The sequence below is a fragment of the Balaenoptera physalus genome (genome assembly GCF_965194825.1).
Source record: "Balaenoptera physalus genome assembly, chromosome: 10".
NCBI classification, from domain to species: Eukaryota; Metazoa; Chordata; class Mammalia; order Artiodactyla; family Balaenopteridae; genus Balaenoptera; species Balaenoptera physalus.
The window spans coordinates 107,375,868-107,389,176 of NC_138889.1; the positions used below are offsets into that span (position 1 = coordinate 107,375,868).

Genomic DNA, 13,309 nt, shown 5'->3' on the forward strand with positions numbered 1-13,309 from the left:
CACATTGGGTCTTAGTTGCGGCATGTGGGATCTTTCCTTGCGGCACACAGTCTTCTCTCTAGTTGTGGTGTGCAGGTTTATTTTCTCTTCTCTAGTTGTGGTGCACGGGTTCCAGAGCACATGGACTCTAGTTTGCGGCTCGCAGGCTCTAGTTGAGGCATGCAAACTCAGTAGTTGTGGCATGAGGGCTTAGTTTCCCCATGGCATGTGGGATCTTAGTTCCCGGACCAGGGATCAAACCCACATTCCCGGCATTGTAAGGCGGATTCTTTACCACTGGACCACCAGGTGAGTCCCAGTTTTCCATTTTATTTATTTGTTTATTTATGGTTCCGTTGGGTCTTCGTTGCTGCACGCAGGCTTTCTCTAGTTACGGTGAGTGGGGGCTACACGCAGGCTTCTCATTGCGGTGGCTTCTCTTGTTGCAGAGCACAGGCTCTAGGTGCGTGGGCTCTAGAGTGCAGGCTCACTAGTTGCGGCGCACGGGCTTAGTTGTTCTGAGGCACGTGGGACCCTCTTGGACCAGGGCTGGAACCCATGTCCCCTGCATTGGCAGCCGGCTTCTTAACCACTGCACCATCAGGGAAGTTCCAATTATTCAGTTTTAATGTGGATGGAGTCATAGACAAAACGTCAATGAATGAGTGTGGCTATGCTCCAACAAAACATTGTTTACGGACCCTGAAATTTGAATTTCATAATTTTCACGTGTCATGAAATATTCTTTTGATATTTCCCCAAGCTTTAAAAAATATAAAAACCATTCTTAGCCCACTGGCTGTAGGAAAACTAGCAGAGGGTTGGATTTGGCCTGCAGGTCACAGGTTGCCTACCTGCCCATTTCCTTCGCCTTGCAGGTTTTTTTTTTTTTTTTTTTTTTGATTTCCCAAAACACTTATCACTCTTTAATAGACTAGATAATTTATTTTTAAAATATATTTACGGTTTGTTATCTATACCCCTCTTTTTTTTTTTTAATATTTATTTATTTATGGCTGTGTTGGGTCTTCGTTTCTGTGTGAGGGCTTTCTCTAGTTGCGGCAAGTGGGGGCCACTCTTCATCGTGGTGCACGGGCCTCTCACTATCGCAGCCTCTCTTGTTGCGCAGCACAGGCTCCAGACACGCAGACTCAGCAATTGTGGCTCACGGGCCCAGTTGCTCCGCGGCATGTGGGATCTTCCCAGACCAGGGCTCGAACCCGTGTCCCCTGCATTGGCAGGCAGATTCTCAACCACTGTGCCACCAGGGAAGCCCTATACCCCTCTTTTTTTCTTCCCAACCTCCAAGAATGCACGCTTCAGGAGGAGGAGATTATTTTATTCACTGATGTATTCCAGGCTCCTAGAATAGTGCCTGGCACATGGTAGGCGGTAACTAAGCACTTGTTGAATGTATAAATGAAAAATATTGTAATTACTCTTATAATTAGCAACCTATTATACAAAACAACAAACCCATAAATCTTCCATGACTCCCAGCCCTAAAGAATGAAGTCCACAACTTAGCGACGCGTTGAGTCCTTCAAGTCCCGGCCACTTCTCCAGACCCGCCCCCCAACTCCCGGCCGAGCACGCGCAGTTCACCCCCCGCGACGCATCGTTACGCCAGTAGGAGACGCCCCAGCCCGGCCGCCCTCAAAGCACTAACACCAGTCCCACGTGACCGGCGTCGCACCCAGTGAGCGTCACGTGACGGACTCAGTTTTCCTCCAATCGTTGTGCACGTTGTGGGGATTCCACCCAGGACCTGGCCTGAGACTTAAAACACACCATTCCCCCAGCAGCCAAACGGGCCGGCTCCGTCAGCAAGCTGGGTGGCGATGTCTCTCAAGGGTCCTCTCGTAAAGCCGCTTCGGGGAGGCCCAGGCCTACAACGTGTTCAGTCCCGGAAGTGACGTCTCCCAGAGGGGCCGGAAGTGGCAGTGGAGGGAGGGAAGATGGCGGAGGTGGTGAGTCCGGTGCCCGGGGCGGGGCGGAGGGAGCCAGGGGAGGTGGGTAGAGCCCGAGGCCCCCCAGTAGCCGACCCTGGCGCCGCGCTGTCTCCCCAGGGGGAGATAATCGAGGGCTGCCGCCTGCCCGTGCTGCGGCGGAACCAAGACAACGAAGATGAGTGGCGTGAGTGACGTCGGGGGGCGGGGCTAAGGAACCTGAGGGCGAGGGGCGGGGGAGAGTCAACCGAACCCCGGGGAGGGGGTGGGGCCTCTAGAATCCTGGAGCGGGCGGGGCGCAGATACTCCGGAGGGGCGTGGCTTTTAGCCGTTTGTGAGGGACCGGGCAGGGCTTGGAGCGGGCATGGCACTTGGTGACTAACGGGGGCTTGAGCGAGCGGTTCCAAGTGCTGGGGCTTAGGAACCGGGCCTCGTGGTGGAGTTCAGGTCGTAGGAGGGTGGAGCCTCATGGCCTGGTCTGTCTAAGGCCCTTGCCTCTGCTGTTTCCACAGCCCTGGCTGAGATACTGAGCGTGAAGGACATCAGTGGCCGGAAGCTTTTCTACGTCCATTACATTGACTGTGAGTTCTGGGCCGGGATGAGGTGGGGCTGCAGGGTTGCGGGGCAGCCTCTGGCACTCCTTCCTGAGCCATCCCCACTGCTGCAGTCAACAAACGCCTGGATGAATGGGTGACCCACGAGCGGCTGGACCTAAAGAAGATCCAGTTCCCCAAGAAAGAGGCCAAGACCCCCACCAAGAACGGACTTCCTGGGTCCCGCCCCGGCTCTCCAGAGAGAGAGGTGGTGAGTAGGTCCCCTGCTTCACCTCTTCTCTCCTGCCTCCTACTTTTCAAATCTCTTGGCCTCAGTAGCTCCTGGATGGGCTGGAGGCTGTCCCCTCCCACCCTGGTTTCAGCTTGCGAAGGATGGGGGCCAAATTGCAGATGTAGTTTCCAGAGTCCAGTGGCTGTTCCTGTGTCCTTGAAAGGGCAGAGGGTGGGGTTTGATCACTTCATGCTGAGGGGGCCCTACTCCGCTTCTTGCTCCCACCACCAACCCCGCCCCAGAGGAAGACCCTGGACCTATCTCTACAGCCGGCCTCCGCCCAGGCCAGCGGGAAGACCTTGCCAATCCCGGTCCAGATCACACTCCGCTTCAACCTGCCCAAGGAGCGGGAGGCCATTCCCGGTGGCGAGCCCGACCAGCCGCTCTCCTCCAGCTCCTGCCTGCAGCCCAACCACCGCTCAACGGTACCCTCAGCAATTCCAGGGACCTTGCTTTCCTCTCAGGTCCCACCTTCTCTACCTTCTGACCCACCTGTCCTGGTTTCTCTCTGCAGAAACGGAAGGTGGAGGTGGTTTCACCAGCGACTCCAGTGCCCAGCGAGACAGCCCCAGCCTCAGTTTTTCCCCAGGTGAGTCCCCCAAACCGTCTCTTCTTCCCTTCCCTTCTTCTAATCTTTGGTAGCCCCTTTCGGGCTCATTTCACAGCTCTGTTTTCTATTCCTACTTTCTCATCTGCAGAATGGATCAGCCCGTAGGGCAGTGGCAGCTCAGCCAGGGCGGAAGCGAAAATCGAATTGCTTGGGCACTGATGAGGTAGGTCTGAGGAAGAGGGAGGCTGGGTGAAAAGGAGGGGACATAGGCAGGGTGGAGACTTTAGCGACTAGTTTAAAAATGAACAAGGGGTGCTGAGCAGAGATGGTGTTGGTGGGATTAGGAGTGAGGCGGAGCTGGTTCAGATCAGGCATTGGGTGATCTTTTCTACATTCCAAATGAAAACTTTCCAAGTCTTGGTTTCTTTAACTGGAAAGTGGGGATTTTAGTACCTCTCCCTATAGGTTTGCTGTTAGGTTTGAACAAGGAAACCTGTGGAAAGGCTGGGAGCTGTAAAGTGCCCTGCTTGAATTGTCTCCTGTAACCTGGTGTCTTCCACCGGCCTTGGGCAGGACTCGCAGGACAGCTCAGATGGAATACCGTCAGCTCCTCGCATGACTGGGAGCCTGGTGTCTGACCGGAGCCACGACGACATCGTCACCCGGATGAAGAACATCGAGTGCATCGAGCTGGGCCGGCACCGCCTCAAGCCCTGGTACTTCTCCCCATACCCACAGGAGCTCACCACGCTGCCCGTCCTCTACCTCTGCGAGTTCTGCCTCAAGTACGGCCGAAGCCTCAAGTGTCTGCAGCGTCACTTGGTATGAGGGGTCCCAGGAGGCCACCCTCCTAGCAACCCCCCACCCCCACCCCTAATTCTTCTGTCTTCCTCAGACCAAGTGTGACCTGCGACATCCTCCAGGCAACGAGATTTACCGAAAGGGCACCATCTCCTTCTTTGAGATCGATGGACGTAAGAACAAGGTCAGTGGCTGAGGGGCAGCGGGGAGTCCTTGTTGCCGGGAGTCTGAGGGAGTCAAGTGAGCAGCTTCTTCCAGCTCAGGAAAACACTGACCACTCTGGCTAACAGATCTGTTCACCCCATTTATTGCATTCCTGCTGTAGGGTAGGTGGTGGGAGATATTGTACAAGGTGAATTAAACAGAATCTCACAGGGGAAAGCAGACGTGCTAATGGCTGCATAGATCCCAGTGTGATACGTGTCATGAAACACGAAGGGTGGGTTATCAGGATCCGGAAGAGGTGGAGAGCAGAGCTTCACAGAGGAGGTAACCTTTGAGCCATGACACAAGCAGTGGGTTCTGAAGGGCAGGAATGGATGCTGACCCCAGAGATACTGCGGGTTCAGTTTCAGGCCACCGCCATCAGGTGAACATCGAAATAAAGTGGTCACACCAATTTTTTTGGTTTCCCTGAGCATGTTAAAGTTACATTTACGCTATGCCGTAGTCTGTTAAGCGTGCAGTAGCATTGTGTCTAAAAAAACAATTACAGTGGTAACATTGAGAATCACTGGTCACCGTAACAAATATAATAATAATGAAAAAGTTTGTAATATTATTGCAAGAATTATGAAAATGTGACACAGGCATGAAGTGAGCAAATGCTTTTGGAAAAATGGCACCGATAGACTCAATGCAGGGTTTCCACAAACCTTCAATTTGTTAAAAAAAAATGCGTTATCTGTGAAATGCAAAAAAATGTGCAGAGACAGTGTAAAAGGCGAAGATCCTTTCTTCTGGCTGGAGGGCAGACAGGATGAGGCAAGGCTCTCTTACATGGAACAGAGCTCAGGTGGTGGGATTGAGGTCAGCTGGGAAGTGGGGACACGACAGGTTTGGGGCTTCAAACCTGCCTTAGTCTGGCTGTGGGGAGGAAGAAGGGCATAACCAGGAGGGACCTTTAAAACTGAAACGCCTCCATCCTTGGGGCCTGGAGGGCGGGGAGGGAGAGGCAGTCACCTAGACTGGCAGGGGACAGCTCTTGCTTGGGTGGTGGGGGGACTTGAGAGGAAGATGCTGCTTGAACCACTGTTAACTGTATTAAGTGTGGGCTTGGGTATCCACATGGCCGTGCCCAGCAGGTGCTTAAAAAGCCAAATCTGAAATGCAGGAAAGTTGTGAGAATAGAAGTAAAGTAGCAAGATTAATAATTTTGCTGGGGCAGCCCTTGAGGCAGTTATTTTGTCACATTCCATAATTCTTTACCCCTGTTGTAGAAGAGCAGATCAGTTCTCAAGAGGTGTGACTGTGGGTTGCAGAGTGTTGTTTTTTTGACAACCAGTTTCCTAAGACTGTCACACAGGCAGAGCTTTTCTCATAATCCTTGGTCAGTCTTTCTTCGTGGGGACACATCAGTTTGTTGACTGGTAACTGTGGCAGAGGGCAGTGGAGGCTTCCAGGCCAGAGTTAGATGGGGGTATGGGGAGCAGGAACAGACCTGGCCAGCTCACCGGGAGGTGGGTGCTTGAACACCATCACAGAGCTGAAACATGGGCTCCTGGACACTAAGAAGGGCCCATGCACCGGACAGCCTGACCGATGGACTGGGTCAGGCCCCAGGGGGGAAGGCTCCTCACCTATCAGCCTGGGGGACAAAGAAGCTTCAGGCTGACCCTGGCCCAATGGCCATGCTCAAGGCTGGGTACCCAGGGTGGTGACAGACCTTTTCGTTTGTAGAGTTACTCCCAGAACCTGTGTCTTCTGGCTAAGTGTTTCCTCGACCACAAGACACTGTACTATGACACAGACCCTTTCCTCTTCTACGTCATGACGGAGTATGACTGCAAGGGCTTCCACATCGTGGGCTACTTCTCCAAGGTGAGTGCTCGTCCAGGCTGTTCCTCAGTCCTGCCCTGAGCGAGGTCCCTTCCCTCACACTCACCTGCCCCTCTTCCAGGAAAAGGAATCCACAGAAGACTACAACGTGGCCTGCATCCTGACCCTGCCTCCCTACCAGCGCCGCGGCTACGGCAAGCTGCTGATCGAGTTCAGTGAGTACCTGTGCTGCTGGCGGGGGCTGGGGGCAGGTCCTGGGAGGCCCACGCCCCGTCGCTGTCTCACGCACAGATGCTGCACACAGACGTGTCGGGTTGCTGTGTTCCCAGCCCCGGCTGTGCTGTCCAGTCACCAGGGGAAGTGGCTAGAAATAAAGATGAGACTCTCCCAAGGTTCTCTCCGTTCTGGGGTGACTGCCCTGTTCGTCTGGACTAGGTTTTCAGCCCCTCATAGTTCCTTGGCCAAGGTTCTAAGTACCACTCAACTTTTCCCAAATCTGACTTGTCTGCTCCTGCCCAGGGCATGGGCAGAAGCCGAGTGAGCCACTCCTGCTCAGCTGTCTGGTCCTGTGCGGTTATGCACGTTCCTGGGCAAGGACCTGTGGTTCATTTCCCCACTTGTTCCCTGAGCCTTGGGGACAGCAGATGTCACGTCAAACGTGACTCACAGGGATCTGGCCTCTGCCCCTCACCAGACAAGAACTCTTCATTAGCCCCCAAGGCCCCCTCTTGCTTCCCAGCCTCTTACCCTCATTCCATTCAACTCACCACTCACTACACCCTTGGGATAACCAAGCTCTGACCCGGGAGATAAGGAGGGAGGCTTAGCTGTCTGGTGAAGACTTGGAGGCTTGACTTGATCACCGTCATGTTCTGAGAAATTTTATTGGTATAGAAAGATGCCGAGATGGGGTCACATCCTCAGGAAACCTTCTGCCTGAAGAGCAGAAGGTTGCTGAAAGCCAGTCTAGGCCTTGGAGCTCAGACCTCAGTGGAGATGGGATGTGTGCGGGGCCACCAAGGAAACGTGCTCAGTTGTGCCCGGCAGGAGCAGACAGGACACTAGAAGCACCATTCCAGGCAGCTCCAGAGGGTGGGTCGGTGTTCACTGGGAGGGGCTGGGAGTTCCTGCAGCTGAGGAGGCAAGTGTGGCCTCCAGTTGATCTGTCAAGACTCTGCATGCACTCCCCCAGAAGTTGAGTAAGAACTCAAGTGTGCCCCTTCCCTCTTCATGCTTCCTTCCTCCAAAGCACAAGCCTCTCTGTCCTCCCCACCGGGCTGCTTGGTGGAAGGCACAGGAAGTTGGGCAAGAGGGTCAGACTGGCTGATAAAGATGAATCAAGGGGGAAAGCAGAAAGGGCTACGATCCAACACAAGGCTCGTTATGACTGAGGATAAAGAAGGGCTTCTAGAAGTAGTGGAGACACCTCAGGGCCCTGATGGGGAAATGAATACTGTCCAAGAGATGTGAAACCGCTCAGGGTTTTGCAGGGCCTGAGGGTCTCACCAGGAACTGCCTGCCAGTACCCAGTGGTCAGCAGGGTAGAGGAGGGCAGAGCAGTCAGAGTGGGAGGGAGAGAGCCACTGGAGAGGTAGCTTACTGCTGAGGAATGGCCTCCCTCTGACTTGGGAAGTGCTTTGGTGCCCCTCTCCTTGCTTCCTCCCAGCCACCCAGTCAGGCCAGCCTGGTCTTAGAGCAGCTGATGCTTCTCAGGTCACAGCCGGGGGACTGATTTGACTGAGAATGCAAGCATCCTCAGGCCTGGACCAGAGGTGGGGTCTGCCCCACTTCTCTCCTCGCATATCCTGGCGCAGAGAGTCTGGTATGACTGAGGAAAGTTGGAGGCACTTACTTTCCACAAACCATTTTCTCTGCACTCCCCGCATCCCACCTGTAAGCCCTCACTGGCTTCTAGTTGATTGTAGCTGCTTCTCTCAGTGCCTTCAGCACACAGGTGAACAGTATGTTAACTAGTCCTTTACAAGGAAACTGAGGCACAGAACTACCACATGGCAGGCCCAAGATGGGAGCCGTGCAGTCTACCTCTGCAACCTGCATTCTTAAACGATGGGTGCATAACGCTGTGATTGCTCACCCACCCCCTCCTGCTCCATTGCTTTAGGCTATGAACTCTCCAAAGTGGAAGGGAAAACGGGGACCCCTGAGAAGCCCCTCTCGGATCTTGGCCTCCTATCCTACCGAAGCTACTGGTCCCAGACCATTCTGGAGATCTTGATGGGGCTGAAGTCAGAGAGCGGGGAGAGGCCGCAGATCACCATCAAGTGAGCCTTGCCCTGCCTACCCGGGGGTGCATGGCATGACGTGTCTGTTCCCGGGCTTTCTCACTCTTCGGGCTACTGGGGGCCTGGGGCGGAGATGTAGGCCCCCAGGGGACCTGATCTTTGCCCTCCCACAGTGAGATCAGTGAAATTACCAGCATCAAGAAGGAGGATGTCATCTCCACTCTACAGTACCTCAACCTCATCAACTACTACAAGGTAGGGAGGCAGGCAGGGGGAGACAGGTGTGTGTAGGGGTGCGGAGAGCAGGCCCCACGTGGGCTGACCTGCCTGGCCCCGTCTCCTGTGCAGGGCCAGTATATCCTCACACTGTCGGAGGACATCGTGGATGGGCACGAACGGGCTATGCTCAAGCGGCTTCTTCGGATCGACTCCAAGTGTCTGCACTTCACTCCCAAGGACTGGAGCAAGAGGGGAAAATGGTGACCAGGCACTGCCCGTGGCAGTGCCAGCAAAGCCAGCAGAACTGGGGCTGACAGCCCATCCCTCCCCCACTGGGGTCTCCAAGAGGCGCGCCAAGGGAGACAGGGCTGAGGACAACTCCACAAGGAGAGGACAGGCCTGGTAAAGGCCTGCTGGTGCCTAGCACCAAGGCGAGCTCAGGGCTCAGGTCAACTCCAAGGTCAGCTGGCTGCAGGTCCAGGCCTGCTGTGAACCAGGGACCAGAGGGAGCCAGGCAGCTGTGTACAGTGAGATGGGGGGTGCAGGTGGCTTGTATAGAGGACTGGTGGCTGTACAAATTTCTTTTGTAAAGTAGGAGCTGCGGGTGGGGTGGGGTGGGAACTGGCTGCAGAATTCTGGCCTCTCTTGCCCCACTGCCCCCGGCAATAAATTGTTTCTATAGGTCAGAGCTGTGAAAGGTCCTTGTGGGAGAAGGGGCAGTGCTGGCGCCAAGGTGCTGGCAAACTTACAGGTGTTCTGTGACGAGCTCCTTTATTGGGGTGATGGAATCAGGCTCCAAAGTGAAGAAGGGTTTACTGGGGTGAAGGGATCGGTGGCTTTCAATTTCAAGCTCTGGTTCTCAGTCCTCGGGTACCTGTGCGTGAATCTGCAACAGGAATCACCTCTACTATTGGATTTCTGCAGTATAGTGACTGGGTGGCCTAGATCCTCAGGGGAGAGACCCAGCTGCTCAAAATCATAGCCCTTCTAGAAGGCCAGAGAAGAGTGGTGGGGAAGCTGTGCTGCCCCTACCCAGTCTAATCCTCCAGTCAGACCCAGGTTCCATCTGCCCCATTGGTCTCCCCAGCCCCGAAGCCCCCAGATTCACTCACGGGCAAGATTCTGGACAACTTAGGAAACCACCTTGAAGGGGCGGGGGGGGGGGGGGGGTTGGATGGGGCCTGGGAGGGAGGGGGCCCATCCATGTACTCACCGCTGCAGCGAGGCTGGGCCAGGTTAGGGCCCCACGCACTCTGGCATCGGGACCGGGGATAGTCTCCAGGCCCCACAGGGTGAAGCTGCTGAAACTGGCTGTGGCTCCGATAAAGCGGTCCTAGGGAAGGGGCCCCGGCTCAGCATCGGGGCCGCCGCTCCCACCCGCGCTCCCTTGCAACCCTATAGCCCCGTGCTCACGAAGTTGCGCTCCAGCGCCTCCGGGGGCTCCACCAGTTCCTGCTCCTCTTGCTCGTCATCCTGCAAACCCTCCGAGAAGTCCTGCTTCCCCAGCAACACCTCTCCCTTCTCTTCTGTCATCACATATCCCACGAGGCCGGGCGGCACCACCACCTCCTCGCCGCGTAGACTGCGGCCCCGGAACGACACTTCCAGTCCTGGAGGAGGCAGGCGCAGGGCCCCAGTGAAGGTCTGATCCAGGCCTAGCGGAGCAAGCCCGGTAGCCGCCCTCCCGCCACCTTCGGTGGACCACGATCCCCGGGAGCCCTCGCGCCGGCTCCTCGCGGCGGAGAGCGCGGCGCCGGCGCGGGGGCTGCCGGGAGCCGTAGTCCAGCCGAGAGCGCTCACCGTCGGGACCCTGGCGGATGGCCGGGGTGAAGAAGAGCCCCACGGGGGCGGGCCGGTTAACCAGAACTTCGCAGGGCAGAAGGTGCAGCAAGACGAGGGTGGGATCGCGCAGCGTAACAGGGCGCAGGTGGACGCGGCGCTTGTCGATGGCTTCCCCGTCGCTGCTTTCCATTGTCTGTCGCGACCCCGTTGCTCGCGGGCTAAGGCCAAAGCTGGCGCGTAAAGCGCGCGGAGCCTGTCGGGAGGCCGGGGGCAGTCAGCGCAGAGCCTCCTGGGAAGCGTAGGCTTCTCTGACACTCCTCTGCAATCTCGCCTCTCTGTGTTCGAGCCCCAGATTTTTTTCTTGAAATTTTTTTTCCAATAGTATATTTTTATTGTAAAACATTAAAACGATCCCTAAGAGTTCACTTTTTATATATTGACTGGTAGAGAGTGTTTTGTTTTGTCTTGTTTGTGTGTGTGTGTGTGTTTAACTAGGGATTATCAACCCTTCCTCAAATGTGTTGAAGATATTTTACCTGAGTTTGTCTTACAAACTTCTGTATTGGTCATTTTTATTACAGAGAAGACTTTTATTTTTTGTAGTCAAATATATCAGCCTTTTCTTTTTATGTCTAGTTTTCGCAGTACTCTTTCCCTTTTGATTTCTTAACTCTTCCCTAATGTTTATTTGTCCAGATACCCAACTTAAATAGATCTTGGCAAGTACTCTCATAAAACGAACCCATACATAACTGGTAATTAACATTAAAATTGCATTTAATTTATAGATTTGAGAAAGAGAAAAACATCCTCGGACATCCAGGAGCTGGCCTTGGTGTTCTGTTGAACATGAACAATTTCACAGAACATAGACATCAGACAAGGTCACTCTGTGATGTGAAGGATCAAAACAAAAACAAGATCATTCTGTAATCATGTGAACACTGACAAAGACACAAATATTGTCCAACACACAAAAATAATGAAAATCCCTCTATCTTGGATAATATAAGTTTCTGTTGCTACTTTACCAATTGCAGCTTTAGCCTCCGTATAGTTAAGATTTGTTAACATATCCCATCATAGAAATACTCCCACTTGCTGACAGCATCCAATCCAGAGAAAAGTCCTTCTTTAAACCCTCCCTCATATCCCCAACACAAGCCCAAATCCTAGAAATCCTTCCTAATGCCTTCTTACTGAGAAACCCCACACTGCAAAACTAATAACTACAGATGCGTGCCTGGTGGTCTTTGGCTGGAGGGTATTGACAGATTAAATAGAGTTTTGCTTTCATTTTCTACCAAGCATGAGATACATAATACCATTTATTTATGTCTCCTTTTATGTCTTATCCATACAGTTGTGGGGTTTTCTTCTTTTATACGTATTTTAAAGCTTATTCCTAGATAGCTTATATTGTTTCTATTACAAACAAGATCCGTTTTTTTTTTTCATTTTACATTCTGATTATTATTTATCTATAGCAGAGGTTGGCAAACCTCACATTTGGTCTCCGACACAAATACTCAGCTTTGTCATTGTAGCATAAAAACAGCCATAGACAATATGTAAGTAAATAAGCATGGCTGTGTTCCAATAAAACTTTATTTGCAAAAACACAGTGGGCTGGATTTGGCCTGTAGGCCATAGTTTTCAGGAAAGCTGTTGATTCTTTTTTTAAAAAAATTTATTTATTTATTTTTGGCTGTGTTGGGTCTTCGTTGCTTTGCGCGGGCTTTCTCTAGCTGCAGTGAGCTGGGGCTACTCTGCAGTGCACAGGCTTCTCATTGCAGGGGCTTCTCTTGTTGCGGAGCACGGGCTCTAGGCGCATGGGCTTCAGTAGTTGTGGCATGCAGGCTCAGTAGTTGTGGCGCACAGGCTTAGTTGCTCCGTGGCATGTGGGATCTTCCCAGACCAGGGCTCGAACCTGTGTCCCCTGCATTGGCAGGCGGATTCTTAACCACTGCACCACCAGGGAAGTCCCAAAGCTGTTGATTCTTACATATTAATTTTTTAAACAGATATCTATTGAAAATTTTCGTTATTCCTAATAGTTTTTGTTTTATTTCCTGGGTCTCCCAGAATTAGTCATCTCACTTTCAAACAATGATAATTTTACCTCCTCATTACATCATGTAATTTGTTTTCTTTTCTAGCACATTCAGAACAATCTCAAATGTTACTGGTATCAACAGACATCCTTTTCTTTTTCCTGAAACTTTCATGGGAATGCTTATGCTATTTCACCAATACTCACGAAGCTGCCTTTCAATTTGCTTATATATATATATATATATATCTTGTTAAAGCTGTACTACTAAGGGTTTTTTAACTTGGGAGTAGATGTTTGATTTATTTTTACATTTTTGGTTCTGTAAGTTTCCCATAGTCTGGATTTTAGTGATTGCATTCCTGTAGTGTTGTGTTCATCTGCCCTGTATTTCCTGTAAATTAGTAATTAGATCTAGAAGCTTTATCAGATTCTTTGTGGGGGACGGGGAAGACTGCTTCAAGGGAGGTGGTGTGTTTTTCCATCAGGAGGGACATAATACCTCATGTTTCCCTTTTTTTGTGATGTTAGCAGCCCTGGATGATCATTGCCCAGATCCTTCAATTCACTAGCGGTTACAAAACTGATATTCTAAGTCCACCACTTCTTCTTCATTTATTAGAATACTCCTAAAAAGAAAATGTCCCCTCATCAACTATTTGGTTGCCCATTGGTACACTGAGTATAAAAAAGGCAAAATAATTGCTTGATACTTTCCTTCTATTTCTCAGTTTTTGAAATAACTTGTTTCCCTGGCATGCTCCAATGGTGACCTTTAAAAAAAAGGTATCATTATTAAATAATGGATTTTTAACATTATGAATGTTTCAGTTACTTGTATTTGTTGTTCTTATTGATCCTGAAATTGTCCCATCTTTTTCTAGTGGGAACCTCTTCAACTGAGCTCCTG

At 52.0% G+C, this 13,309-nt stretch overlaps 2 protein-coding genes across 6 annotated transcripts; one reads left to right on the top strand and one right to left on the bottom strand.

Annotated features, from left to right (window-relative positions):
- The first annotated feature begins 1,318 nt into the window (after positions 1–1,318).
- Positions 1,319–9,250, top strand: KAT5 (lysine acetyltransferase 5). 5 transcript variants are annotated; one of them, XM_082477981.1, is made up of 14 exons: positions 1,321–1,949; positions 2,049–2,115; positions 2,441–2,509; positions 2,596–2,732; positions 2,996–3,178; positions 3,268–3,342; positions 3,452–3,526; positions 3,877–4,125; positions 4,199–4,288; positions 6,004–6,144; positions 6,224–6,317; positions 8,225–8,384; positions 8,519–8,600; positions 8,694–9,250. In XM_082477981.1, the coding sequence occupies exons 1-14, from the start codon at positions 1,938–1,940 to the stop codon at positions 8,826–8,828; spliced, it is 1,569 nt and encodes a 522-aa protein (XP_082334107.1). In that variant the 5' UTR covers positions 1,321–1,937; the 3' UTR covers positions 8,829–9,250. The 5 variants fall into 5 exon arrangements, with proteins under 5 accessions (XP_082334105.1, XP_082334107.1, XP_082334106.1 ...); XM_082477979.1 differs by having other exon boundaries at positions 1,319–2,115; XM_082477980.1 differs by having other exon boundaries at positions 1,321–2,115; positions 3,023–3,178.
- Positions 9,251–9,309: 59 nt separating this feature from the next.
- RNASEH2C (ribonuclease H2 subunit C) lies at positions 9,310–10,763 on the bottom strand. Its single transcript, XM_082477985.1, has 4 exons — positions 10,365–10,763; positions 9,978–10,174; positions 9,778–9,897; positions 9,310–9,450 (listed from the first exon to the last, which is right to left on the bottom strand). The coding sequence occupies exons 1-4, from the start codon at positions 10,534–10,536 to the stop codon at positions 9,424–9,426; spliced, it is 516 nt and encodes a 171-aa protein (XP_082334111.1). The 5' UTR covers positions 10,537–10,763; the 3' UTR covers positions 9,310–9,423.
- Between the last annotated feature and the right edge of the window lie 2,546 nt (positions 10,764–13,309).